Source organism: Salmo salar, chromosome ssa05 (assembly GCF_905237065.1).
Source record: "Salmo salar chromosome ssa05, Ssal_v3.1, whole genome shotgun sequence".
NCBI lineage: Eukaryota > Metazoa > Chordata > Actinopteri > Salmoniformes > Salmonidae > Salmo > Salmo salar.
Window position 1 is genome coordinate 36,741,203 of NC_059446.1, and position 26,011 is coordinate 36,767,213.

The window sequence follows — 26,011 nt, forward strand, 5'->3', positions numbered from 1 at the left end:
ACATCTGAATTTCAGATCTCACAAGAAGTTCTTCTGGAAACCGGGAAACTTCAGGACACTGGGATTCTTCAGGCCTATCTACCAAAATGGGTACATGGTGATCCAGGAAACTTCGGGAATCCCGGTGACTCTTGCTAGTTCACCAGGTGGCAATAGTACAGGTTTTGTCTGTGAAAACCATACTGTTACTCTTTTCTGGTCCTCAACATTCAATTGGGATCCCTTTCATCTTCTCATAAACCTCTTTGATAACAGGATGAACACGTAGAGTGCTCAGGAAACCTTCACCTCCTTTCTCTTGACAGGCCATCATCAGCCTTCTAACCACAGAAGTGTTTGTACCAACCAGGATAGAGACTTCACATTTCATGGCCGGGTCTAGACAAACCAACACAAGTGCTTCTATGATCTCTATTACACCTACTACTGATCGTGAAAACTCCAACTTCAAAGACAAATAGCCATCATCTGGGTATTGCTCTGAGCTAAGACCCCAAATCTCCAAGTGTCCAATGAGCTTTAATGGCAGATGCGTCAAGTACTTGTTGAAAAAGGATCAGTAGAGTAGGGTAATTTGAGACCCACTATCTAGTAAAGCTTTAGCATAGATGCCTTCAATCTGTATGGGAGCAACAGTGCTAGAGCCCACTAAGCCGGTAGGTAGCATGTCTTTTGCTTCTTCACGTTTCTTGTTGTACTTGGTGGAACGTATCTTCACCGGGACGTCAGGTCGCTCATTTTCTGGGTCCCGCTGTAGTTTCCCGTTGACCGTTTCTAGCTGATGAGACGCTTGTTGACTTTCCTCAGATTTTCTCCGCCCTCACAGTCTCGTTTTAAGTGTCCATCCTCTCCACATTTATAGCAGAAGATACCAGGTTGGCCTTCATCTTCACTCAGAGTAAAACACCACAGCTACTCACGGTTTCGTAGAAACCCCTTGAAACCAACAGTTCCAAGGCCGTTGCCTGTTTATAATCCAATTGGCAGAAATTGCCCTGCATACATCCGAAATGTCCAGCATCAACGAAGCCATCAAATTCCCTCAGACCAAGCCGTCCTCTTCAGCTCCCGATCCGACAAATCCAAGCTAGCTCCCGAAGTGTCTAGAATCTTCGTTAATCCAGCCAAGCAGCAATTGAAACCAACTCAGGAATAAAAATATTTTAGTACACAACATGTTATTTTTCCCTCCATAAGAGCATCTCTCCCCCTTTCTTTCTCTCCTCAGCAACAATGGAGAAACCTGCGAAGCCCTCTGCACACCACCCATAGTGCATCTTGATTGTTCCAAACCGAGCATGCACCCTTCGCATGAACAGAAACCATAGTTCTAAATACATGATTTAACAGGGCATTACAATAGGATGCCGCCTTTCCAACAAGTCAGTCCATCAAATGTCTGCCCTGCTAGAGCTGCCCCGGTCAACTGTAAGTGCTGTTATTGTGAAGTGGAAACATCTAGGAGCAACAACAGCTCAGTGGAAAGCCTTCCCAGAAGAGTGGAGGTTGTTATAGCAGCCTCCATCGCAAGGGGAAACCAACTCCATATTAATGCCCGTGATTTTGGAATGAGATGTTCGACGAGCAGGTGTCCACATACTTTTGGTCACGTAGTGTATCTAATTGTGCTCTTTCCCCTGAAGGAATTAATGAAAACGTATGTAATTGAACTCAATTGAATTTAGGTCATTCCTAGCCTGTGTTACCATAGTATCCTTAACCAGTGTATGGTGAGGTTATAAGGAGTGTGTGTGTGCTTGTACTTGTGCGCGCATGCACGCGCGTGTCTGTCTGTGTGTGTGTGTATGTGTGTGTGGTCTCACCATGCGGAAGCAGCTGCGTACACTGGGCTCCACGTTGCTCCCTCCAAAGGCAGCCACCTCTCCCAGCTGTCGCGGGATCTGGATGGCTTCATAGAGCAGCATACTGAGGTGACGCTGGTCTGTCAGACCCCCTGGACCAGACACCTGCCTGAACAAGTCTGATGAAACACAGAGGGTTAATGAAACGTGCGTGTGTTTGTGAGTTCGCACACAAGATTGTTTATGCGGTGTATCTGTATACCTGTGTGAATATGTGAATGTGAATCTATTCACTTCTATATGCATGGATGTGAATCTATTCACTTCTATACGTGTGGATGTGAATCTATTCACTTCTTTATGTGTGTTTGCGAATCTATTCACCTCTATATGTGTAGATGTGTTCCAGATTATGTTTACCAGAGCTGGGGTCAATTTGAATTGAAGGCTGTCAATTCAGGAAGTGATTTTAATTTAAAATTCAAAAATGGAAAAACTTTTGAAATAAATAGCTTCTACTCATTGAAAAGTCCTTGAAAGTCATTTTCACATTTTGAATTGATATTTAGGTTTACTTCCTGAATTGACTGCCCTAAATTAAAATTGACCCCAGCCCTGATGTTTACCCTAGTGTAATGTGTAGTATCTAAGCCTGTGTGTGTTTACATTATATCTGCTAGCGTGTACAAGAGCATATTAGAGCTACTATTCACACCTACACATATGTACCAACATCCATGTTCTCAACGTTTCTCTAAGTGAGCCTGTGTGTGGGTGATACTTCCCTAAGCCTGTTTCTAGGTTTTTTGGGAGAAAGAAAGAGAAAGAGAGAAAAAGAGAAAAAGAGAAAGAGAAAAGAGAAAGAGAAAGAGAAAGAGAAAGAGAGCGAGAGAGAGAGGGAGGGAGAAAGAGAAAGGGAGAGAGAGAGAGAGAGAGAGAGAGAGGAAGGGCAGTCGTGCTGATCTAATTGCAGACAAAAGGGCTGCATTAGCGCTCGCTACCTCGTCAGGCTCTGAATGGAGCCTTCATCTGCGAGTCGTGATTCCGCCTGTCACTGAGGAGATGGATACTGACAGGTGTTTGAAGGTGCTGCACAATGCCAGTATAAATAGCACCAGCCACAGCCAGAACCCTGACAGCCAGCCTGCCTGCCTCTACCCTGCACGCGGCTCAAGCTCTGGGGGGGGGGGGGACAAAAGACAAGCACACACACACACACTGTGTCTGCCACACTGCCACGTTCACTCACTCACTGCCACCAGATGCGCCCCCTTGTTTACTAGCATAATCAGGGGTCATCTCTCCCCTGAGCTGAGGAGAAAAAATGTGTGATCAATCACTGGGACAAATTGGCATGGTTTGCATCACTGCCCCCCCCCTCCTCCCCCCGTCTGCCCGCCTCTACCCTCACAATCCTCTAGGGCCAGGCCTTCTGTGCTTCGTCTGCCATAAAAAAAGACTCCAAATCTGTTGCCATTCAATTTTTACAAGCTGTCACAGATGGTGTGCCAACTGACAGTGGGCCTGCCCTGACCCGCCGGGACTGTCTAAAATCTCATACCGATGAGCTCATTCTCTCTCCTCTCCCCCCTTCTCTACATATTTACAAGGCTGTGTTGTAAAATGCTGTAAAATGGTTTTACTTTCCCTGAGCTGGGCACCGGTGAAATATTAGAGCATAATTGAACATCGAAAAGGGAAGCCAGAGGGGCCAGAGCCCAGAGAGAGAGAGCTGAGTGTGGTGTGTGTGTGTGTGTGTTCTCTCTACCATAGTGTATTCTCTCTGCCTAAAAGCCCAATGTACTTTGGAGAAATAAAGAGAGAGAGAGAGCCTTTCCCCATTATTGTGCAGCAGAGTAATTCCCTCCATTAGGCTAAGTGGTTGTCTTTATGTAATGCTTGCAATCAGGCTGGTTTTGTTTTGGCCCTTTGTTAGGGGGCTGCAGGGCTGTGGTGTCTACATGAGAGGGTCTCATACTTACATTTATACTTCTCCTGAACATCCGCATTGCACAGGCTCACCAGTCCCGTCTTGAAGGAGAGGACGCGCATCTTTCCATTGCGACCACTAGGGAGAAAGCAGGGCAGGGCAGGGGAAAGGGAGAGGGATATAAAAAGTAGAATATACCAGAACAAATACATTTACATAAGCAAACAGACAAACTAAGCCTTTACACTGAAAAAACAAGGGGATTAGTGGCAAGAACAGATCCATAAACAGTGTTCTCTGGCCAATGGCAAGGCCACAGAGTTGGGTTGGGACTGGGAGAGCTGTGTCCTGACTTAAATGGGTCACATTATATCTGTGTGTCTGGGAGGCACAGGGACACTGCCACTAGAGTCAGAGAGAGGGAAGGACAGGGCTGCTGTTACTGGCTTTAGTTGGGAGCATTGCTGCTTTTCTTTTCTCTGCCTTGACTGTCAGGAGGGGATTACAGTCATTTAAAGAACATTAGAGGCAGTGGGAGTCAATGTCAGTGGGAGAGACACAAAGAAGCACTGCCTTGAATGTGTGACAAAACAGGAGTCAGGAGACTGCAGAGTCCATTAGGCAGTAGAAGGCAGTAGGAGTACATTAGAGGCAGTGCGAGTCTATGTGAGAATATAAGAAATGTTAAAGTCACTGGGGGAACATTATAGGCAGTGTGAGAACAATAGTCAGTGTGAGAACATTAGAATCAGTGTGAGAACATTAGAGAGTTTGAGAACATTAGTCAGTGTGAGAACATTAGAAACAGTGTGAGAACACTAGAGACAGTGTGAAAATATTAGTCTGTGTGAGAACATTACAGTCAGTGTGAGAATATTAGAGTCAGTGTGAGAACATTAGAGTCAGTGTGAGAACATTAGTCAGTATGAGAACATTAGAAACAGTGTGAGAACACTAGAGACAGTGTGAGAACATTAGAGACAGTGTGAAAATATTAGTCTGTGTGAGAACATTAGAGTGTGAGAACATTATGGTCAGTGTGAGAACATCAGAGAATGTGTGAGAACATTAGAGAACGTGTGAGAACATTAGAGAATGTGTGAGAACATTAGAGTCAGTGGGAGAACATCAGAGTCAGCGTGAGATTATTAGAGACAATGTGAGATTATTAGTGTCAGTGTGAGAACATTAGTCAGTGTGAGAACATTAGAGTCAGTGTGAGAACATTAGAATCAGTGTGAGAACACTATAGTCAGTGTGAGAACATTATAGTCAGTCTGAGAACATTGGAGTCAGTGTGAGAACATTATGGTCAGTATGAGAACATTTGAGACCGTGTTAGAACATGAGAGTCAGTGTGAGATTATTAGAGACAGTGTGAGAACATTAGAGTCAGTGTGTGGACATTAGAGTCAGTGTGTGAACATTAGAGTCAGTGTGAGAACATTATGGTCAGTGTGAGAACATTATGGTCAGTGTGAGAACATGAGAGTCAGTGTGAGATTATTAGAGACAATGCAAGATTATTAGAGTCAGTGTGAGAACATTAGAGTCAGTCTGAGAACATTGGAGTCAGTGTGAGATTATTTGAGACAATGCGAGATTATTAGAGTCAGTTTGAGAACATTAGAGACAGTGTGAGAACATTAGAGTCAGTGTGAGAACATGAGAGTCAGTGTGAGAACATTATGGTCAGTATGAGAACATTTGAGACCGTGTTAGAACATGAGTCACTGTGAGATTATTAGAGACAGTGTGAGAACATTAGAGTCAGTGTGTGAACATTAGAGTCAGTGTGAGAATATTAGAGTCAGTTTGAGAACATTAGAGTCAGTGTGAGAACATTATGGTCAGTGTGAGAACATTAGAGTCAGTGTGAAAATATTACTCTGTGTGAGAACATTAGAGACAGTGTGAGAACATTAGAGACAGTGTGAGAACATTGGAGTCAGTGTGAGAACATGAGAGTCAGTGTGAGAACATTAAAGTCAGTGTGAGAACATTAAAGTCAGTGTGAGAACATTAAAGTCAGTGTGAGAACATTCGAGTCAGTCTGAGAACATTCGAGTCAGTCTGAGAACATTAGAGTCAGTGTGAGATTATTAGAGACATTGCGAGATTATTAGAGTCAGACCTAGGGGGAGGCAGGGGGAGACCTGGGGGGAGACAGGGGGAGACCTAGGGGAGGCAGGGGGAGACCTAGGGGGAGGCAGGGGGAGACCTAGGGGGAGGCAGGGGGAGACCTAGGGGGAGGCAGGGGGAGACCTGGGGGAGGCAGGGGGAGACCTGGGGGGACGGCAGGGGGAGACCTAGGGGGAGGCAGGGGAGACCTAGGGGAGGCAGGGGGAGACCTAGGGGAGGCAGGGGGAGACCTAGGGGGAGGCAGGGGGAGACCTAGGGGAGGCAGGGGAGACCTAGGGGGAGGCAGGGGAGACCTAGGGGAGGCAGGGGGAGACCTAGGGGGAGGCAGGGGGAGACCTAGGGGGAGGCAGGGGGAGACCTACACACACACATCTCTCGATTCAAAATCACTCTGACCCACCCACTCTCCAAAATAACCAGAGAAAAGACTGGGAAAAAATCTGCTTGTCTCTTTAGTAATACTGAGAACACAACACTCAACCTCATGATGGTTACAGCTCTCACACACACACACACACACACACACACACACACACACACACACACACACACACACACACACACACACACACACACACACACACACACACACACACACACACACACACACACACACACAGAGAGAGACAGATCCCAATGCATGCTCAGCTCATTCACATGCACAGCCTGCGTTTATCGGAAAACAAAAAAGCAATTACAGGGAATGCATGTAAAGGGTAAAATGCTAATTTCCACTCATTAGCAGCAGGTAGTTAAGGGCTGCAAAAATTTTTTATAGTGTTTCGAAAAAAAATGGGGGTGTTTTTTATATTCGCCGGGAATTGTGCCTCTCAGATTGTCCTCTGAGAGGCACAAGGGCTTGGCAGTTGGCAGAGAGAGATGGGGTCAGGGCAATCAGAATCAAACAGACGAGGCTTTCTGCTGGGGCTCAGTGGCCCTGATTGGACACCTGCCCGCTTGATTGAGCTACAGCCTCTCTGTGATCCTACTCACGACACAGCCTCCCAGGCACAGAGCGTACTTCACCAATGAGACGCCACGCTGAGAAGGCTCTCGGCTAATCCCAGCATTGGACTAGCAGAGAGTGATGGACCTTGATTGTGGGAAAACGGTGAATTTGGCCAAGGATATGTGAGAGGTTATATTAGCAGTAACGCTAACTGCAGGGGTTACGAGTATCACGCATAGAACAGTGCTGCATATGAAACAGAGATGACAAAAACAGAGTTATTTGGTTCATTAGAACATAATAGCTCAAGGTGGCACTGACAAGTAGCTAACAACACAAGTGGAATGAACAGTCACAAATTAGATGAAGGATAAACTGTATATTTGAACACAAATCAACGCATAACTCAAGGTCATGAAATGGGTTCTTGGCTAAATAACCTTGGCGAAAGTAGACGTGTTGTAAGCTGGAGTAATCGTCATCGTACTGGCTGAGTAGTGTTTATTTTCTATTTCCAACCCCTTAAAGGTAATATAAGATCAAGTACCTGTCCGACATTGTCGCACTGAGCAGCCAGTTACAACACATGACCTGGTCTGGTTGATGTCATGTAAGGTTCAGGGTCAAGGGTCAAGGATAAATGTCAGTGGTCAGTAGTACCTGTCGTAGACATTGAGCAGCCAGTTGAGGCACATGTCGACACAGAGAGGGATGTTGACCACGATGGCCCTCCTCTCCTCCTCCAGCCTCTCATACAGGCCGGTCAGAGCATGGATCATCTCCACCACATCCATCATATGTTCCCCATGCTGCAGATCCTGCTCCCTGAACACGTCCACCACACTCACCAGCGTCAGCAGGTCCACTGGATGGGTGCACGCACACACGCGCACACACACACACGCACACACACACACACACACACACACACACACACACACACACACACACACACACACACACACACACACCACCAGGGACAGCAGAGTGAAGGAGAGAACACTTATTCAACTTTTCTCCCACTTAAGTGCTGACAGATTGTGAGAGCGTCAACCCAAATATGATTTTGTTCCTCTAAACTAATTTGAATGGCCATCCCAGGCTGGGCAGAGGACTGGAGATAAAAGTGTGTCCTCTAATGACAGGTGGAATTGAACAGGGAGATAAAAGGGAGGCAGAGGAGAGGACATGGCTGTAGTGGGTTAGGGTTGGGAGAGTAGAGGACATGGCTGGAGTGGGTTAGGGTTGGGAGAGTAGAGGACATGGCTGTAGTGGGTTAGGGTTGGGAGAGTAGAGGACATGGCTGGAGTGGGTTAGGGTTGGGAGAGTAGAGGACATGGCTGTAGTGGGTTAGGGTTGGGAGAGTAGAGGACATGGCTGTAGTGGGTTAGGGTTGGGAGAGGAGAGGAGACACTAAAATACATTTTAGATGTGCTTTTGTAGAGCCTTCCTCAATCATCCATACCAAGAGGGAGGGAGGGAGGGAGGGAGGGAGGGAGGGAGGGAGGGAGGGAGGGAGGGAGGGAGGGAGGGAGGGAGGGAGGGAAACTCAGTAGTTACTATGGCAGCCTGGCAATTAATTCTCCTAACGACACGAACTAGCAGACCAGCACACGATGAGGCGGGCTAGAGAGAGAAAAATAGAGAGAGAGAGAGAGAGAGGGAGAGAGAGGAAGAGAGAGAAAGCAATAGGAGGGTATCGTTTTCAGCGGTCCATTTATGCTGTGCTTTCGCAGGCCATTTCCCCGCATCGGAGAGAGAGGGTTGGGGTGGAGAGAGGGGTGGAGAGATGGACAACGGAGAGAGAGAGTGTGAATGGAGAGAGCGTGGAAAAGGATGTGAGCGGCCAACCATGGCGAAGCATGGCCGCAGGGCTGACTCAGGGTCAGGTGGAGCCAGGGAAGGAGGGAGGGAGGGATGGAGGAGAGGAGGAGAGGGGGGGGAATGTCTGGAAAGTGGAAGATAAGGCTACTACGCTTGATCCTGGAGGACACATACACACGTTTATGCCTCACTCATCCACATGGCCTTGGCTAATCACCTCCCCTCATGTAACTTAACTGGGCCAATTAATGAGTTTAATTAGCATGTATGACAGTGATTTCGACCTAACGATGGATAGAAAGGGTTGTAGCTGGTTGGATGAGGAGTTGTAGCTAGCTAGTTAGCGCTAGGCTAATCAATGACTTCGATTGCTAGTGGTGACCTTGGTGGCAGATATACCCTAGGAGTTAAGGAAGGGAATGGGCAACTCCTGATCTCACTAATCATGGTCTAAAATGTAAGACCTTTTCTGTCTGAATTAGGTGCGTTATAGCCGGGCTGGAACAAAAGCCTACACACACTGCTCTGGAGGTCCAGCTTTCTCACCCAATGAAGGAGGTTTTAAAACACAATACGTACATCTCAGAGCCTTCTGCACCCGCCGCAGCTTCATGGCCGTCCGGTACGCTGAGAACTTGATGTTGTTTAGATCCGCTAATGAGGGAGGGAGGGAAAAAGAGAAGATCAGAGGATGAGGACAAGAGAGAAAACAAACCCCCTCTCTACCCCGTTCTACTCTCCCTTCCCCTCTCTCGCTTCCCTATCTCTCCATCTATCTCTCTCTCTCTCTCTCCCTCTCTCCATCCTTCCCCCCTCCCACTGTCTTCCTCCAGATGAGACAGACCACCCCTCGTCTGCCCTCATTCTCCCCGCATTTATCAGTCCGTCAGTGAGTCATTAGCAGGGGCCATGTTGCTACATAATTCCGCTCCCTCCATCCCTGATAGCATCTCAACGCGTGTGTGTGTGTGTGTGTGTGTGGACACCCCCACTCAGATCCCATTAATAAAAGGAGTCCGATGCCATTTAATCACAATTAATTTAAATGTAGGAAATAGATAATCACAGAGCCGGCAAATTGGTCCCGCAGGTTAAGGAGACCAGTGTCGTCCATCTCGGGGGTGTCTGAAATATGGGGCCTTAATGAGGTACGGGGTGACGGTGGCGAGGCCCCTGTGGAGGTGGCCGGTGAGGACCTAAGTTGAAAAAGCTCAGAGGGGGAACTCTTTAATTGTCTCTGTCTTACCCAATGCCTGGTACAGCTCCGTCATTTTTGGATGATCCCAGCATGTCGTCTGGCCCTGATGGCTGAGGGAGTTGAGGAAGGGAGAGGGGAAAGGGGAGAGGGGAGAGGGGAGAGGTGGAGAGCAAAGGAGGACAGAGTTACAGGAGGAAAGAGTAAAGTAGTTAGAGAAGAGGAAAAATAAACAGAGCAAAGAGAAAGAAGAAGAATTTAGAGAGAGGGTGGGGGGGAGCAGAGGATAGTGTAGAGAGGAGGAGGAATAGAGAGACAGGTACAGTGTAACAAGGGAGAAAGTAGACAGAGTTGTTTCCAATTATGAGTTTATGAACCTGCAAAGCTCAGACACACAGCAACAAGGCAGTAGGACCAATGTTCCACTACGGTCACTCCTCACCCTTCACTGTGTACCAGCTGCTACTACTGCTTCACCCTACTGCTCTGACAGAGCTACGGCAACCATGTAAGAGGCTTCACACAGAGAGCTGCTACTGTCTCTACACTTCATTAAACAGACAACCTATCTGAGCACTCAACCCAAATCCCTGCCAGCAACTGCTACACGGAGCAGCGCAGCGCAGGAAAAGGAAAATATATAGGGGAGAAAAAGATAGCCAATAAATAAATGACGAGCACAGTTAAATAAATGAGCGAGCCCCGAGCAGGAAGTTTGCCAGGACCCCGGGGCCACTTCACTCCAGCGCTCGTTATTACCTGTGTAAGACTGTTGGAATCGATTAGGTGCCCGACAGAGGGCCCATCAGATATTCCCCTCCAGTGGCACAATTACACAGCCCATAAGGAATTATCAGGCAGCACGGGGGGGGGGGCATACTGGGGCTGGGGGGGGGGGGGCAAACGGGGGCAGCAGAGAGGCCAAACGGAGCCCACCAGGGCTAACAGCAGTGATTAAGAAAATAAATACACTCATTTGTAAAAGAGATACGCTGACAAAACACACTCACGCGTACAAGGCACACACACACTCACACACACAGTACACATGTGCGCACACGTGTATGGATGGATGCACACACACCGACAACCTCCCCCACACACACACCTCAGAGCTGAAAGTTAAACACAGCCCAACCAGGAAGGATGGAGATTTGATGAATAAATAAGACGTCAGGAAAGGGGCTTAACTAAATACTGTTCCCCCGAGGGATACCTTAGTATGAATGTGTTCTCTCCAGGTAACTCAATACTGTTCCCCCGAGGGATACCTTAGTATGAATGTGTTCTCTCCAGGTAACTCAATACTGTTCCCCCGAGGGATACCTTAGTATGAATGTGTTCTCTCCAGGTAACTCAATACTGTTCCCCCGAGGGATACCTTAGTATGAATGTGTTCTCTCCAGGTAACTCAATACTGTTCCCCCGAGGGATACCTTAGTATGAATGTGTTCTCTCCAGGTAGCTCAATACTGTTCCCCCGAGGGATACCTTAGTATGAATGTGTTCTCTCCAGGTAACTCAATACTGTTCCCCCGAGGGATACCTTAGTATGAATGTGTTCTCTCCAGGTAACTCAATACTGTTCCCCCGAGGGATACCTTAGTATGAATGTGTTCTCTCCAGGTAACTAAATACTGTTCCCCCGAGGGATACCTTAGTATGAATGTGTTCTCTCCAGGTAACTCAAAACTGCCATCTCAAGCAAAGTGAATGTCTTTTTTCAACAAAGACCTAAAGACCTTTTCTCGTCACACACTTTTGGACTGTCTGCACTCATGTCCCCCAGTTGGACTTGATGTACTACACATACACCCCCCTCCCCACACACACACACACAGTTGGACTTACTTGATGTAGTAGGGCACTTTGTTTGGAGAGATGGCGCGTTCCCAGGGTATCTGCACTGAACCTGAAAGTGAGGGGGAAATCAATTGCTGAGGCACATCAAGCATGAAAAGCCATTTGCACATAACCACTGACCATGATCCTGTCCCAAATGGCACCCTATTCCCTATTTAGTGGACTACTTTTGACCAGGGCCCTATGGGTATAGTGCACTAAATAGGGGAAAGGGGTGCCATTTAGGGCATGACCCGCATCAACCCAGACCGTCTGTGAACATTCAGGCACCACAGAGGGAGAGCTGCATCACATAACAGGTGAGCTAAAGTTGAATGAAGGGAAAAGCAGCCTTTTGTGTCCAGTCTCAGAGAGGATTAGGTTGTTTGCAAAGGCTAATGGGATATATGGGAGACGGAGGAGGAATATTGACAAGACCCGTTAAATGTAGCATTTTAGCAGTAAGCTACAGGGGTAAGCTAGCTGGGACTGGAATAAGCTAGACTGGAATGGCTGGGAAGTTAAGGGAGACACACACACAAGGACACTGTCACAATGAACACAGTGAGGCAGCTACACAGACACACATTCCTGGCAGGGATAAAGAGATCAGCCCCAGAAGCATGACAGTGCTGACACAGCAGAGCTGGATGGAGGGGGACTGAGGACAGTGGGGGTTCCCTTTAACTACCACCACCATCACAGAGCAGCACGCACGCACACACACGTGACTGAGCACAGACACACACTACCGCTGCTGTGACTCAGTGGGGGCTCAAGGTACAAAGCCTGCCCCCTCGTCACCCGACCCAGACAACACAGTCACACACACAGCTTCACACTGTGACCAACCATGTTCTAATCCCCCCCCATCCACATTTTCAACATCCCACCCCCATCCTGCCCCCAGCCACTATACAGGCATAGCACAGCGTGGCACAGAGCGTCACAGCACCCGGCGACAGCTTCTAATGAATGTGGAGGAGCCTTTACTGGAGAGGAAGTGCTGGGATCCAGGACCAAAGTCTCTATGGGCATCCTGCAGCTGCTTCAGACGCTCTTCAATGGAGCCCTGCGAGGAGACATACAGTTACATTACATTACACACACATTTACATGACATTGAATTATACACACAAACACACTTTACACACACACACACACACACACACACACATTATACACACACACACACACACACACACAAACACAGCACGGGCAAAATTCAATTACATTTGATCAAAAGAATCAAAGAGAATAACGGAAGCGTCTTTATCTCATCTCACACCCGCTACAAACACACACAAACATCTGCCTCCCTCCTCCTCTCCTCATCCCTTCGTTTGGCAGTTAGATAGGGCTATGGGAAAATGTAAACATTGACACACCTCTCCTGCCACCTTGCCATAGCCCTTTGAAGAGCATCGAGTAGGGAAAGACGACACTGAATCCACTCCGATCTGTTAGGCTCTTTTTTAAATGAGGACAGTCATCTCACAGTAAGCTGTGTATCGGAATAGAGGTGTGGGGGTTTGTGTCAACAAGCGAGAGGGATTTGAGTTCATGGAAATAAGTTGTGCCTTTCATTGTCTCTGTACGGTGTGTTTTTGTCGATGTGGCTGTCCCAAAAGGGATTTGTTGAGGACTAATCCTGGTTTATTTACAAGGTATTCGATTCAGCATGTAAATCATTGTCAGAGGATGTCGAAACAGCTCCACAAACAAAGGGCGCTAAATCCACTCACCAAGGCCGGCCCTGGCCTTTTGGGGCCCTAAGCGAGAATTGGTTGGGGGGGCTCCCCTACCTCGTGGGCAAAACATTTTAGTGGCCCTCTTGACAACGGAGAGAAAAATGTATGCATTAAAGCTACAATTCTACACATTTTGCCAAGACTTACCATGTTAATAATATCGGAGTGAGAGTGGGGGACCCCTGGATACCTGCCCTGCGTGATTACTACAAATAAAGATTGCTGGCTAGACTAACTTACCAATCTAAAAATTGTTAGCTGACATGCTAATTGAGTGACTGTCAGTGACTGACATAACAAGACAAAAACTACTGCACAGCCAAATAAAAAACATTGCACTGAGTGTATTCTACTATTCTAACTCTCAAAAGTAAGTTGAGACCCAGACTGAATTCCTAAAAAAAAATTGTTCATACACTGAATGTACAAAACATTAGGATCACCTTGCTAATATTGACTTGCACCCCCCCTTTTGACATCAGAACAGCATGAATTCGTCAGGGCATGGACTCTACAAGGTGTCGAAAATGTTCCACAGGGATGATGGCCCATGTTGACTCCAATGCTTCCCTCAGTTGTGTCAAGTTGGCTGGATGTCCTTTGGGTGTTTGGACCATTCTTGATGCACACGGAAAACTGTTGAGCGTGAAAAACCCAGCAGCGTTGCATTACTTGACACACTCAAACCGTTGCGCCGGGCACCTACTACCATATCCCGTTCAAAGGCACTTTAATATTTTGCCTTGCCCATTCACCCTCTGAATGGCACACAGACATAATCCATGTCTCAATTGTCTCAAGGCTTAAAAATCCTTCTTTAACCTGTCTCCTCCCCTTCATCTACACTGATTGAAGGTGACATCAATAAGGGATCACAGCTTTCAACTGGATTCACCTGGTCAGTCTATGTCATGGAAAGAGCAGGTGTTTCTAATGTTTTGTACACTCAGTATATATATATATATATATATATATATATATATATATATATATATATATATACACACACACACACACTACATGACCAAAAGTATGTGGACACCTGCTCGTCGAACATCTCATTCCAAAATCATTGGGATTAATATGGGGTTGGTCCCCCCTTTGCTGCTATAACAGCCTCCACTCTTCTAGGAAGGCTTTCCACTACTAGATGTTGGAACATTGCTGCGGGGACTTGCTTCCATTCAGCAACAAGAGCATTAGTGAGGTCGGGCACTGATGTTGGGCGATTAGGCCTGGCTTGCAGTCGGCGTTGCAATTCATACCAAATGTGTTCGATGGGGTTAAGGTCAGGGCTCTGTGCAGGCCAGTCAAGTTCTTCCACACCGATCTCGACAAACCATTTATGGACCTCGCTTTGTGCACAGGGACATTGTCATGTCGAAACAGGAAAGGGCCTTCCCCAAACAGTTACCACAAAGTTGGAAGCACAGAATCATCTAGAATGTCATTGTATACTGTAGCGTTTAGATTTCCCTTCATTGGAACTAAGGGTCTAGCCTGAACCATGAAAAATAGCCACAGACTATTATTCCTCGTCCACCAAACTTTACAGTTGGCACTATGCATTCGGGCAGGTAGCGTTCTCCTGGCATCCGCCAAACCAAGATTTGTCCGTCAGACTGCCAGATGGTGAAGCGTGATCCATCAGTCCAGAGAACCCGTTTCCACAGCTCCAGAATCCAATGGCAGCGAGCTTTACACTACTACAGCCGACGCTTGGCATTGCACATGGAGATCTTAGGCTGCTCGGCCATGGAAACCCATTTCATGAAGCTCCAGATGAACAGTTCTTGTGCTGACGTTGCTTCCAGAGGCAGTTTGGATCTTTGTAGTGAGTGTTGCAACCGAGGACAGACAATTTTTATGCCCTTCAGCACTCGGCAGTCCCATTCTGTGAGCTTGTGTGGCCTACCACTTTGCGGCTGAGCCGTTGTTGCTCCTAGACGTTTCCACTTCACAATAACAGCACTTACAGTTGACCGGGGAAGCTCTAGCAGGGCTGGAATTTGACGAATTGACTTGTTGCAAAGGTGGCATCCTATGACGATGCCATGTTGAATGTCACTGAGCTCTTCAGTAAGGAGATTGGATGGCTATGTACTCTATTTTATACACCTGTCAGCAACGGGTGTGGCTGAAATAGCCGAATCCACTAATTTCAAGGGTTGTCCACATACTTTTGTATATACAATTCCAGTCAAAAGCAGCCAACAAGCCCTATTTGGTAAAAGACCAAGTCCATATTATGGCAAGAACAGCTCAAATAAGCAAAGAGAAACAACAATTCATCATCACTTTAAGACATGAAGGTCAGTCAATACGGAAAATGTCAAGAACTTTGAAAGTTTCTTCAAGTGCAGACGCAAAAACCATCAAGCGCTATGATGAAACTTGTTCTCATGAGGACCGCCACAGGAAAGAAAGACCCAGAGTTACCTCTGCTGCAGAGGATAAGTTCATTAGCGTTACCAGCCTCAGAAATTGCAGCCCAAATAAATGCTTCACAGAGTTCAAGTAACAGACACATCTCAACATCAACTGTTCAGAGGTGACTACGTGAATCAGGCGTTCACGGTCCAATTGCAAAGAAACCATTACTAAAGGACACCAATAAGAAGAGACTTGCTTGGGCAAGAAACATGAGCAATGGACATTAAACAGGTGAAAATTTGTCCTTTGGTCTGGAGTACAAATTGGAGATTTTTGGTTCCAACCACTGTGTCTTTGTGAGACGCGGTGTCCGTGAATGGATGATCTCCGCGTGTGTGGTACCCACCGTAAAGCATGGAGTAGGAGGTGTTATGGTGCTTTACTGGTGACACTGTCTGTGATTTATTTAGAATTCAAGGCACTCTTAACCAGCATGGCTACCACAGCATTCTGCAGAGATACACCATCCCATCTGGTTTGAGCTTAGTGGGACTATCATTTGTTTTTCAACAGGACACTAACCCAACACACCTCCAGGTTGTGTAAGGGCTATTTGACCAAGATGGAGAGTGATGGAGTGCTGCATCAGATGACCTGGCCTCCACACTCCCCCGACCTCAACCAAATTGAGATGGTTTGGGATGAGTCGGACCGCAGAGTGAAGGAAAAGCAGCCGACAAGTGCTCAGCATATGTGGGAACTCCTTCAAGACTGTTGGAAAAGCATTCCAGGTGAAGCTGGTTGAGAGAATGCCAAGAGTGTGCAATGCTGTCATTAAGGCAAAGGGTGGCTTTTGAAGAATATCAAATATGAAATATATTTTGATTTGTTTAACACTTTCTTGGTTACTACATGTTTCCATATGTGCTTTTTGATAGTTTTGATGTCTTCACTATTATTCTACAATGTAGAAAATAGTAAAAATAAAGAAAAACCCTTGAACGAGTGGGTGTTCTAAAACTTTTGACCAGTAGTGTGTGTATATATATATATTTATCTTTTTTCGGGTCGGGGGCCCCTTAGTGCTGGGGGCTCTAAGCGGCCACTTATGTCACTTATGCCTGGAGCTGGCCCTGCCAATCACACTGAGAAAGAGAGTGAGATAGAACAAGGCACAGTTATCCCGAGGCACTTCAAGGACAAGCAAGCCCAATAAGCTGAGATGAGAAGTTAGCATTATGGAGAGGAAAACATTACCATTGCTCAACATACACACGGCTGTGCACACTGGCTCGCCCAAATGAATAAGGCAGGATGCACTCAAGCCTACGCAGATTGCTTCAGACTAATTTGGAGCAGTTGGAATGCTGCAAGGAGATGTCGGTGCCAACTCTGCAGCGTACTACCATCTATCTCTACTACCGCTTGACTACTAGGCTAACGGAGGTTTGCAGCAGAATTACTAAATTATTCAAGACCAAAAATATTAGAGTATCAGCCTTAAAAAAAAATGCATTACGTCTGTGTCACAGCAGAGAGAGCAGCAGCAGCATATGATGTTATTCAAATGACAGGGATTTAGCATCACATTATTCAACAGGAGAATGAGGGGAGGAGGGGAGCGAGAGGGAGAGAGAGGGGGGGGGGCGTTCAATATGTTTCTGTGTACTTACTTTGGCAACGGAAGACAGACTAATCACTGAATAGAATCATTGAATTGAGAGAGACAGTAAGAGAAAGGACAAGAGAGACAGAGAGAGCAAGAGAGAAAAGAGCAACACACAGGGAGCAGGGGAGAAAGAGCAACACACAGGGAGCAGGGGAGAAAGAGATCCACACAGGGAGCAGGGGAGAAAGAGATCCACACAGGGAGCAGGGGAGAAAGAGATACACACAGGGAGCAGGGGAGAAAGAGATACACACAGGGAGCGGGGGAGAAAGAGATACACACAGGGAGCAGGGGAGAAAGAGATACACACAGGGAGCGGGGGAGAAAGAGATACACACAGGGAGCAGGGGAGAAAGAGATACACACAGGGAGCAGGGGAGAAAGAGATACACACAGGGAGCAGGGGAGAAAGAGCTACACACAAGGAGCAGGGGAGAAAGAGCAACACACAGGGAGCAGGGGAGAAAGAGCAACACACAGGGAGCAGGGGAGAAAGAGCAACACACAGGGAGCAGGGGAGAAAGAGATACACACAGGGAGCAGGGGAGAAAGAGATACACACAAGGAGCGGGGGAGAAAGAGCAACACACAGGGAGCGGGGGAGAAAGAGATACACACAGGGAGCAGGGGAGAAAGAGCAACACACAGGGAGCAGGGGAGAAAGAGCAACACACAGGGAGCAGGGGAGAAAGAGCAACACACAGGGAGCGGGGGAGAAAGAGCAACACACAGGGAGCGGGGGAGAAAGAGCAACACACAGGGAGCAGGGGAGAAAGAGCAACACACAGGGAGCAGGGGAGAAAGAGCAACACACAGGGAGCAGGGGAGAAAGAGCAACACACAGGGAGCAGAGGAGAAAGAGCAACACACAGGGAGCAGGGGAGAAAGAGCAACACACAGGGAGCAGGGGAGAAAGAGCAACACACAGGGAGCAGGGGAGAAAGAGCAACACACAGGGAGCAGAGGAGAAAGAGCAACACACAGGAAGCAGAGGAGAGTGAGAAAAGCCTTCTTTTCTTATCTGAGCCCTTGCCTTATTTGCTGATTCCTGGCATCCTCACCACTTTCCCCTCAGAACAATCCAATAGGTTTCACTCTGGAGACAAAAGGCATCATTTGTTGCATCCTCTCTAAAATGATGCAATCACAAGAGAGGCCAAGGCAAAGCTGCAGCTAAGCCTAAACCCATACACTGTTGTAGCCTCTCACTTTACTACTGAGCCATACTGCAAGAAACTCGGTCAGAAACTCGATCGGATGGTATTTGATTTTTGATTATTTTGATATAGATATTTGTACTGCACTGTTGAGGAGAGCTTGCAAGTAAGCATTTCTTTTTTGTAAGATTTTATTTTTCTTCCAATACAAAAGCATAAATAGACGAAGACAATAGACAACTTAACATTTACGTACATTCATTTCTACAGACGTTAATGACGTCACACTTGCTCAGACACATGCTCCCACATGTACACTTTGATTTGAGATGTCTTGTGAGATGACCACAGATGAAGTGGGCCATGGAAGACCAGGTTATTAAAGGACTAGTGGTTGTATGGAGGTTGAAGAGATGTTGTGGGAAGATTGAGGTTGTGCAATTACCACAGATGTGAAGTGAAGTCAATCATATAACACTGTTACCAGCAAGGGTATTATGGGGAGGTTGAGGGGATTCTGAGGCAATGTTGAGGTGATGTTGTGGGGAGGTTGAGGGGAGGTTGAGGGGAAGTTGTGAGGGTAGTTTGAAGAAAGATTGAAAAACCTTAAAGTTAAGGTTTTCAGTTGAGATAATGTTATCGACTGGTTAAGTGGAAGACAAGGTGATGTTGTGGAGAGGTTGTATGGACGGAAGGTGGTCGTGGGGAGATTGTGTGAAGGTTATGGGGAGGTTGAGGGAGGTGGTTGTGGGGAGGTTGTGGGAAGGTTATGGGGAGGTTGTAGGGAAGTGGTTGTGTGGGAGGTTCAGGTCCAGTTACCAGCAGTAGTTTCCAGCGGCTGTTGAGGTGCTCCAGGGAGTGGGCGTTGTCCATGGACAAATGGACGTCAGAAATGGCCAGCTCATGAGCCAGGTCATTGATGTGCTTCATGCCTTCCTTCACCTGAGTCAGCTCCTCCTTAAACAACTAAAGGTGAGAGGGAGGGAGGGAGGGAGGGAGGGAGGAGAAAAGGAGAGAGTTGTAGAAGGAGAAAAGAGAGGAAGGGGAAATGAGAGAAAGGAAGATGAGGGAGAAAGAGAGCAAATAAGAAAGAGAGAAAGGGAGGAAATGGAGAGAAAATTAGAGGGAGAAAATAGAGAATTAGAGAGGGAGAGGGAGAAAATAGAGAATTAGAAAGGAAGAGGGAGGAAATAGAGAGAATTGGAGAGGGAGGAAATAGAGAGAGAATTAGAGAGGGAGAGGGAGGAAATCGAGAGAATTGGAGAGGGAGGAAATAGAGAGAGAATTAGAGAGGGAGAGGGAGGAAATCGAGAGAATTAGAGAGGGAGAGGCACATAGACAGACACACACGCCCCCCCCACATGGTACATGGAACTGCCAGGGTTTTCAACTCAGTAAATTATAGAAATCAATTGAAAGTTGGTTCATGACATTCATCAAATAATAAAAAATTCACAATGCATGCCCAATTCCATTCCTCCGTTGACTGAGTTTAATGGCATTAGACTCACTCTGGTATATGGCTGTGTGGACTGTGGACCTAGTATTGGAGCTGCTGCCCGCACAAACACCATCACCATGGGAGAGATACAACAGGGACCCTTCATGGCTTACGCAACTTAAGAGTCAGATCAACCCAGCCAAAACAGCACTAATGATCTAAGGGATGTATGAGTGTGTGTGTGTGCGCACACAGTGCTGCAGTTATATCAAGCTAATGGCGTCTGTGCTGCAGCCTCATGGCAAAAACATGAGATAAGAGAGAGAGAGAGAGAGAGAGAGAAGAGAGAGAGAAGAGAGAGAGTGTGTGAGTGTGTGAGTGTGTGAGTGTGTGTGTGTGTGTGTGTGTGTGTGTGTGTGTGTGTGTGTACACCACAGAGAGACAGAGCCTGCTGGAATGCCTGCCCTGGAGACATAGAAAAATGAGGAGCGTGCTGGCACTGACAGCAAGGCAAACATTGACATGATCATTGTGACTTAACAACTAAACAAATGACTGGCTGGGGATTCAACATCAGCCAATCAACTGAGGGAACTCCGTCATATCAACATGTCACTGGCTATTGACTCAATGCACTGCTTGCTGTTGTTGGCTTAATTGGCTGTCCGTTTGGGAGAAGGAATGTAGGAGAAGGATAGAAACTAACACTTTCTCTGAAACAATTGTGTACATAAATACACTGAAACACACAGAGTGTGACATTTATGGTGGCAAAGGAGCACAGATTTGTGGGTAGGAAAGGCTACCATAAACCTCATAACAATCAGGCAAGGTAATTAAATTTGAAACTTTCCTAAAAAAATGTGTTATAAGGAGGTTAATATTTAACGCTAGTTTATTCAACTAAATGATGAACAGTTATCTCCTTACAACACACATCGTTGAGAAGAAAAGTTTCTATTTGGGGTTCATACTGCTAAATTATAATGAGGTTTACAGTATATTTTGCACAGGTCGGTGCCCTTTCAAATCAAATCACAATTTATTTAAAGTGCATTTAACAAAACAGCAAAACAGTAAACAGTAAAACATGATATATTTAAGCCCCGAGGGAGTGTTGTATATGGCCAATACACCATGACTAAGTGCTGTTTTTATGCAAGATGCAATGTGGAATGCCTAGATACAGCCCTTACAGCCCTTACAGCCCTTACAGACCTTTTTCTTTATTTTTACTTTTTTCTACATTGTAAAATAATAGTAAAGATATCAACACTATGAAATAACACATATCATGTAGTAACCCAAAAAGTGTTAAGCAAATCAAAATGCATGTTATATTTGACGTTCTTCAAAGTAACCACCCTTTGCCTTGATGACAGCTTTACACACTCTTGGCATTCTCTCAACCAGCTTCATGAGGTTGTCACCTGGAATGCATTTCAATTAACAGGTGTGTCTTGTTAAAAGTTCATTTGTAGAATTTCTTTCCTTCTTAATGTATTTGAGCCAATCAGTGGTGTACAGAAGATAGCCCTATTTGGTAAAAGACCAAGTCCATATTATGGCAAGAACAGCTCAAATAAGCAAAGAGAAATGACAGTCCATCATTACTTTAAGACATGAAGGTCAGTCAATCCGGAACATTTGCGACAGCACTTGAAGAAACTTTCATCAAGTGCTATGATGAAACTGGCTCTCATGAGGACAGCCACAGCAAAGGAAGACCCAGAGTTACCTCTGCTGCAGAGGATAAGTTCATTACAGTTACCAGCCTCAGAAATTGCATCCCAAATAAATGCTTTACAGAGTTCAAGTAACAGACACATCTCAACATCAACTGTACAGAGGAGACTGCGTGAATCAGGCCTTCATGGTCGAATTGCTGCAAAGAAACTACTACTTAAGGACACCAATAAGAAGAAGAGACTTGCTTCGAACAAGAAACATGAGCAATGGACATTAGATCGGTGGAAATCTGTCCTTTGGTCTGATGAGTCCAATTTTTTAGTTCCAATATTTGTGGGACGCAGATTAGGTGAATGGTTGAACTCCGCATGTGTGATTCCCACCGTGAAGCATGGAGGAGGACGTGTGATGGCGTGGGGGTGCTTTGCTGGTGACACAGTCAGGATTTATTTACATTTCAAGGAACACTTAACCAGCATGGCTACCACAGCATTCTGCAGCGATATGCCATCCCATCTGGTTTGAGCTTAGTGGGACTATCATTTGTTTTTCAACAGGACAGTGACCAAAAACACATCTCCAGGCTGTGTAAAGGCCTCCAATCACCTGACCTTAACCCAATTGAGATGGTTTGGGATGAGTTGGACCGCAGAGTGAAGGAAAAGCAGCCAACAAGTGCTCAGCATATGTGGGAACTCCTTCAAGACTGTTGGTAAAGCATTCCTCATGAAGCTGGTTGAGAGAATGCCAAGAGTGTGTAAAACTGTCATCAAGGCAAAGGGTGGCTACTTTGAAGAATTGCAAATATAAAATATATTTTGATTTGTTAAACACTTTTTTGGTTACTAGATGATTCCATATGTGTTATTTCATAGTTTTGATGTCTTCACTATTATTCTACAATGAAGAAAATAGTAAAAAATAAAGAAAAACCCTTGAATGAGTAGGTGTGTCCAAACTTTTGATTGGTACTATATATATTATAATTACATTTTGCTACTTCAGTGTCTTATAAGCCCATGTGGCACACACGTCCTGAAGACGCAATACTTAAACACTAATAAGATCATAATAAATTAATAAAAAAATCGAATCAAATCATGCCGCCCAGAAACACTTAAACCACACTGAGTCAATACTAACAGAAACAAAGCTAAGAGAACAGAGGGATAGAGAGACAGATCTTCCATAATTACAGTGAAATAACAACCATCTAGCCAGCGGAGTGGAGGAGCCTCTTCACAGCTAACAGATTAGCGAGCGTAGCTAGAGGGAATCTTCCAGACAGTTTTCTTATCAATGTCTTCACAGCATTGTCTCCATATCTAAGCAATGAAGATGGATCTGTTCATGTTTCGGGCACTATTTAATCTGTGTCGATTCCACAGGTATCTTATATTTCAAATCACTTTGATTTGAAATCTGATATCTGCAGATTCTGTCTGGCCCTGGTGGTGAGGAGGACAGTACACACACACACACTCGCACACACGCACGCACACACACACACATGCGCACGCGCACACGAACAAACCCAGCTTTTTATTTGAAACAGAGAGCTTGCTTAATATTTGAGACGCACTCATACATGCTTACCTTGGTGGCATCGATGTGGTCCTGCAGTGAGTCGATGAAGAGGTCCCCTACAGGCTCCCATGCATCCCGGACCCCCTCAGCCTGTTCTAGGGCCACCGCCAGCTCCTCCATGGCTGCCTGGGTCTGCAGCAGGCGCTCCAGGGTCCGCTCCATGTGCCTTGGACACAGACAGAATACTTTAACTTCTACAGTTGTTTTCTACATTGTCATATGCCGTTTTACCACTAACGCAAGACATCACCCTAATACCTGAGCAATACACCAACCCTAACCTTATTTCGGCCATAGTATTTTCCTTGATGCTGTCTCAATATAAAGACCCAATCATATTTGAGTACAGGCAGGTTAAAAACATCTCTAGCCAATCAAAAACCCAGAATGATGGGTGTATTGTAGACCAGTGGAGTGGGCCTGTGCCGCATATCTGACCTGTGTCGGTCCACGCAGCGGGCAGTCAGCTTCTCCCACAGGTCACTGGCCACGTTGGCCTGCTTCCACACTGAGCGACTCACGTTCAGGATCCGCTTCCTCGGAGACACTTCTGGAGGGGGAGGAGGGGATGAAGAGGGAGGAGAAGTAGAACACGGTGAGAGATTGGGCAGGCAAGCAAAGAGAGTGTTAGCCCCAATTGGTGCAAACATCAGTAGAAAGAAACAGTTGGATAGGAGAAACTGTGAGAAATATCTTGTTGGGGGCAGAGAAACAGGGAGAGTTCGCCCCCATCTTTCCCCATGCGTGCCACCAGTGGTGGAGAGCCAGAGGACGCTGGTTGGGGGAGGGCGAGGAAGGGAGGGAAGGAGAGTGGGGGCAGAAACAGCCTAGCATGCTGCATTATTGATTTGACCAGATGGTGTGAACTGGGCTAATTGGTCCCGACCCAACTGCTCTCCCCAAACATACATTCTCTGATCCACTCTGATACAGCAGGACAGGTAGCTGCTAATCAGACCTAATGGTGGATACACACCTGCTGAAGATCAACTTACTGAACTCCCTATCTCTGTTCTCACTGCTCAGGTCTGCTTTTGGTGTGTGTGGCAGGGTGGGGTGGTATGGGGAGGATTGGCACCTACAGATGTAGGATCTTAATTTGATCACTCTTCTGTTGGTGACTCTTTTGTTGCAAACTTGGAGTGTATTCAGGTTTAAAAAGGCTTCTAAAGTTTGTACTTTCCACTTTAAAATGTCCGACTTGATTTACCCTAACAAAAAATGTATCAACCGCTACAAAACATTTTCATTAATTATAATCCACATAATAATTAACATTTCCTGTTGCTGCAGGATTATTTTTCTCCTGTAGCAAACTGGCTCAAATTAAGATCCTACATATGTAGGTTGTCATTTGGCACAGTTTTGGGGTGGGTGGGTGGGCAGACCTTTTCCGTCGGGCAGTGTCTCCTCGGGCTCCTGGAAGGGGTGCTGTGCCAAGAAGGCCTGAGCAGACTCCAGCACAGAGTAGATGAACGGCCCCCGAGACTTGACATCCTCCATGAATACCTGGAGACAGACAGACAGAACACACACACACACGCACACACACACACACACACACACACACACACATCAATTTGCATACATGAACACACAGTGAGGAGCAACTGGCAGGGCCACATAGGACTGCCTAGCTGTCAGTCTGTACTATATCGTCTCTGTGCTGAACTGCCTGAGTACATGCACATTATTCTGCTGCAGACTTAGAAACCAACCCAGCCGCCCAGTGGAATTAATGACTCATAGGCTGTCCCATAGGGCTCTGGTCAAAAGTAATACACTTTATAGGGAATAGGGTGCCATTTAGGACGTAGTCACAGAGAATCCTGTGGGCCCTATGGACCGGCAGTGTCAACCAGACTCTCTCGTCCTCAACAGCTAATCTCCATTCACCACTCAACTTATGCTAGGTAAAACCTTTAGCCTATATATTAGTACGTTATTAAACTAAAGTGAAATACACTGACTGTGCAAAACTTTAAGAACATGACATAGACTGACCAGGTGAATCCAGGTGAAAGCTTTGATCCCTTACTGATGTCACCTGTTAAATCCAGACATGGAATGTGTATATGTGCCATTCAGAGGGTGAATGAACAAGACAAAATATTAAAGAGCCTTTGAATGGGATATGGTACTAGGTGCCAGGAGCACCATTTTGAGTGTGTCAAGAACGGCAACGCTGCTGGGGTTTTCACACTCAACAGTTTCCCGGGTGTATCAAGAATGGTCCACCACCCAAAGGACATCTAGCTAACTTGACACAACTTTAGAAAGCATTGAAGTCAACATGGACCAGCATCCCTGTGGAACGCTTTCGACACCTTGTAGAGTCCATGCCCCGACAAACTGAGGCTGCTCTGATGGCAAAAGAGGGTGCAACTCAATATTTTATATATTTAGGCTAGTTACATTAACAGTAAGAAACGCAGTAAAACAGAAAGCGAATGGAGATCCAAATTGCCTACAGCCTACTAAAGTGAAATGCAGCCATGCACAGCTGTCTGTGTAAATGGGCCTATAGGCCAGCATCAAACATGGAAAACCATGCCACTCATGAGTACAGCAACACGTTGTGATATGGACCAATGCACTTCTGTGGATCAAATTCGACCCACCTAATCAATTAAGCAACGCCAGCCTACCATAAACACTTT

The 26,011-nt window shown here is 46.2% G+C and overlaps 1 protein-coding gene across 2 annotated transcripts in view; it reads right to left on the minus strand.

Moving 5' to 3' along the window:
* Positions 1–26,011, minus strand: part of drp2 (dystrophin related protein 2) — a 198,547-nt gene that overhangs the window by 41,049 nt on the left and 131,487 nt on the right. Inside the window, exons 5-15 of one of the 2 annotated variants that reach the window (XM_014199746.2) lie at positions 24,740–24,860; positions 23,790–23,901; positions 23,361–23,517; positions 19,454–19,600; positions 12,678–12,756; positions 11,694–11,754; positions 9,894–9,955; positions 9,227–9,301; positions 7,484–7,688; positions 3,785–3,870; positions 1,824–1,981 (exon numbers count right to left, since the gene is read on the minus strand). In XM_014199746.2, coding sequence (XP_014055221.1) covers positions 1,824–1,981; positions 3,785–3,870; positions 7,484–7,688; positions 9,227–9,301; positions 9,894–9,955; positions 11,694–11,754; positions 12,678–12,756; positions 19,454–19,600; positions 23,361–23,517; positions 23,790–23,901; positions 24,740–24,860 — 1,263 coding nt within the window. Of the gene's footprint in view, positions 1–1,823; positions 1,982–3,784; positions 3,871–7,483; positions 7,689–9,226; positions 9,302–9,893; positions 9,956–11,693; positions 11,755–12,677; positions 12,757–13,072; positions 13,802–19,453; positions 19,601–23,360; positions 23,518–23,789; positions 23,902–24,739; positions 24,861–26,011 lie in introns of those variants that run through there. The other variant, XM_045718134.1, reaches the window with a different exon arrangement.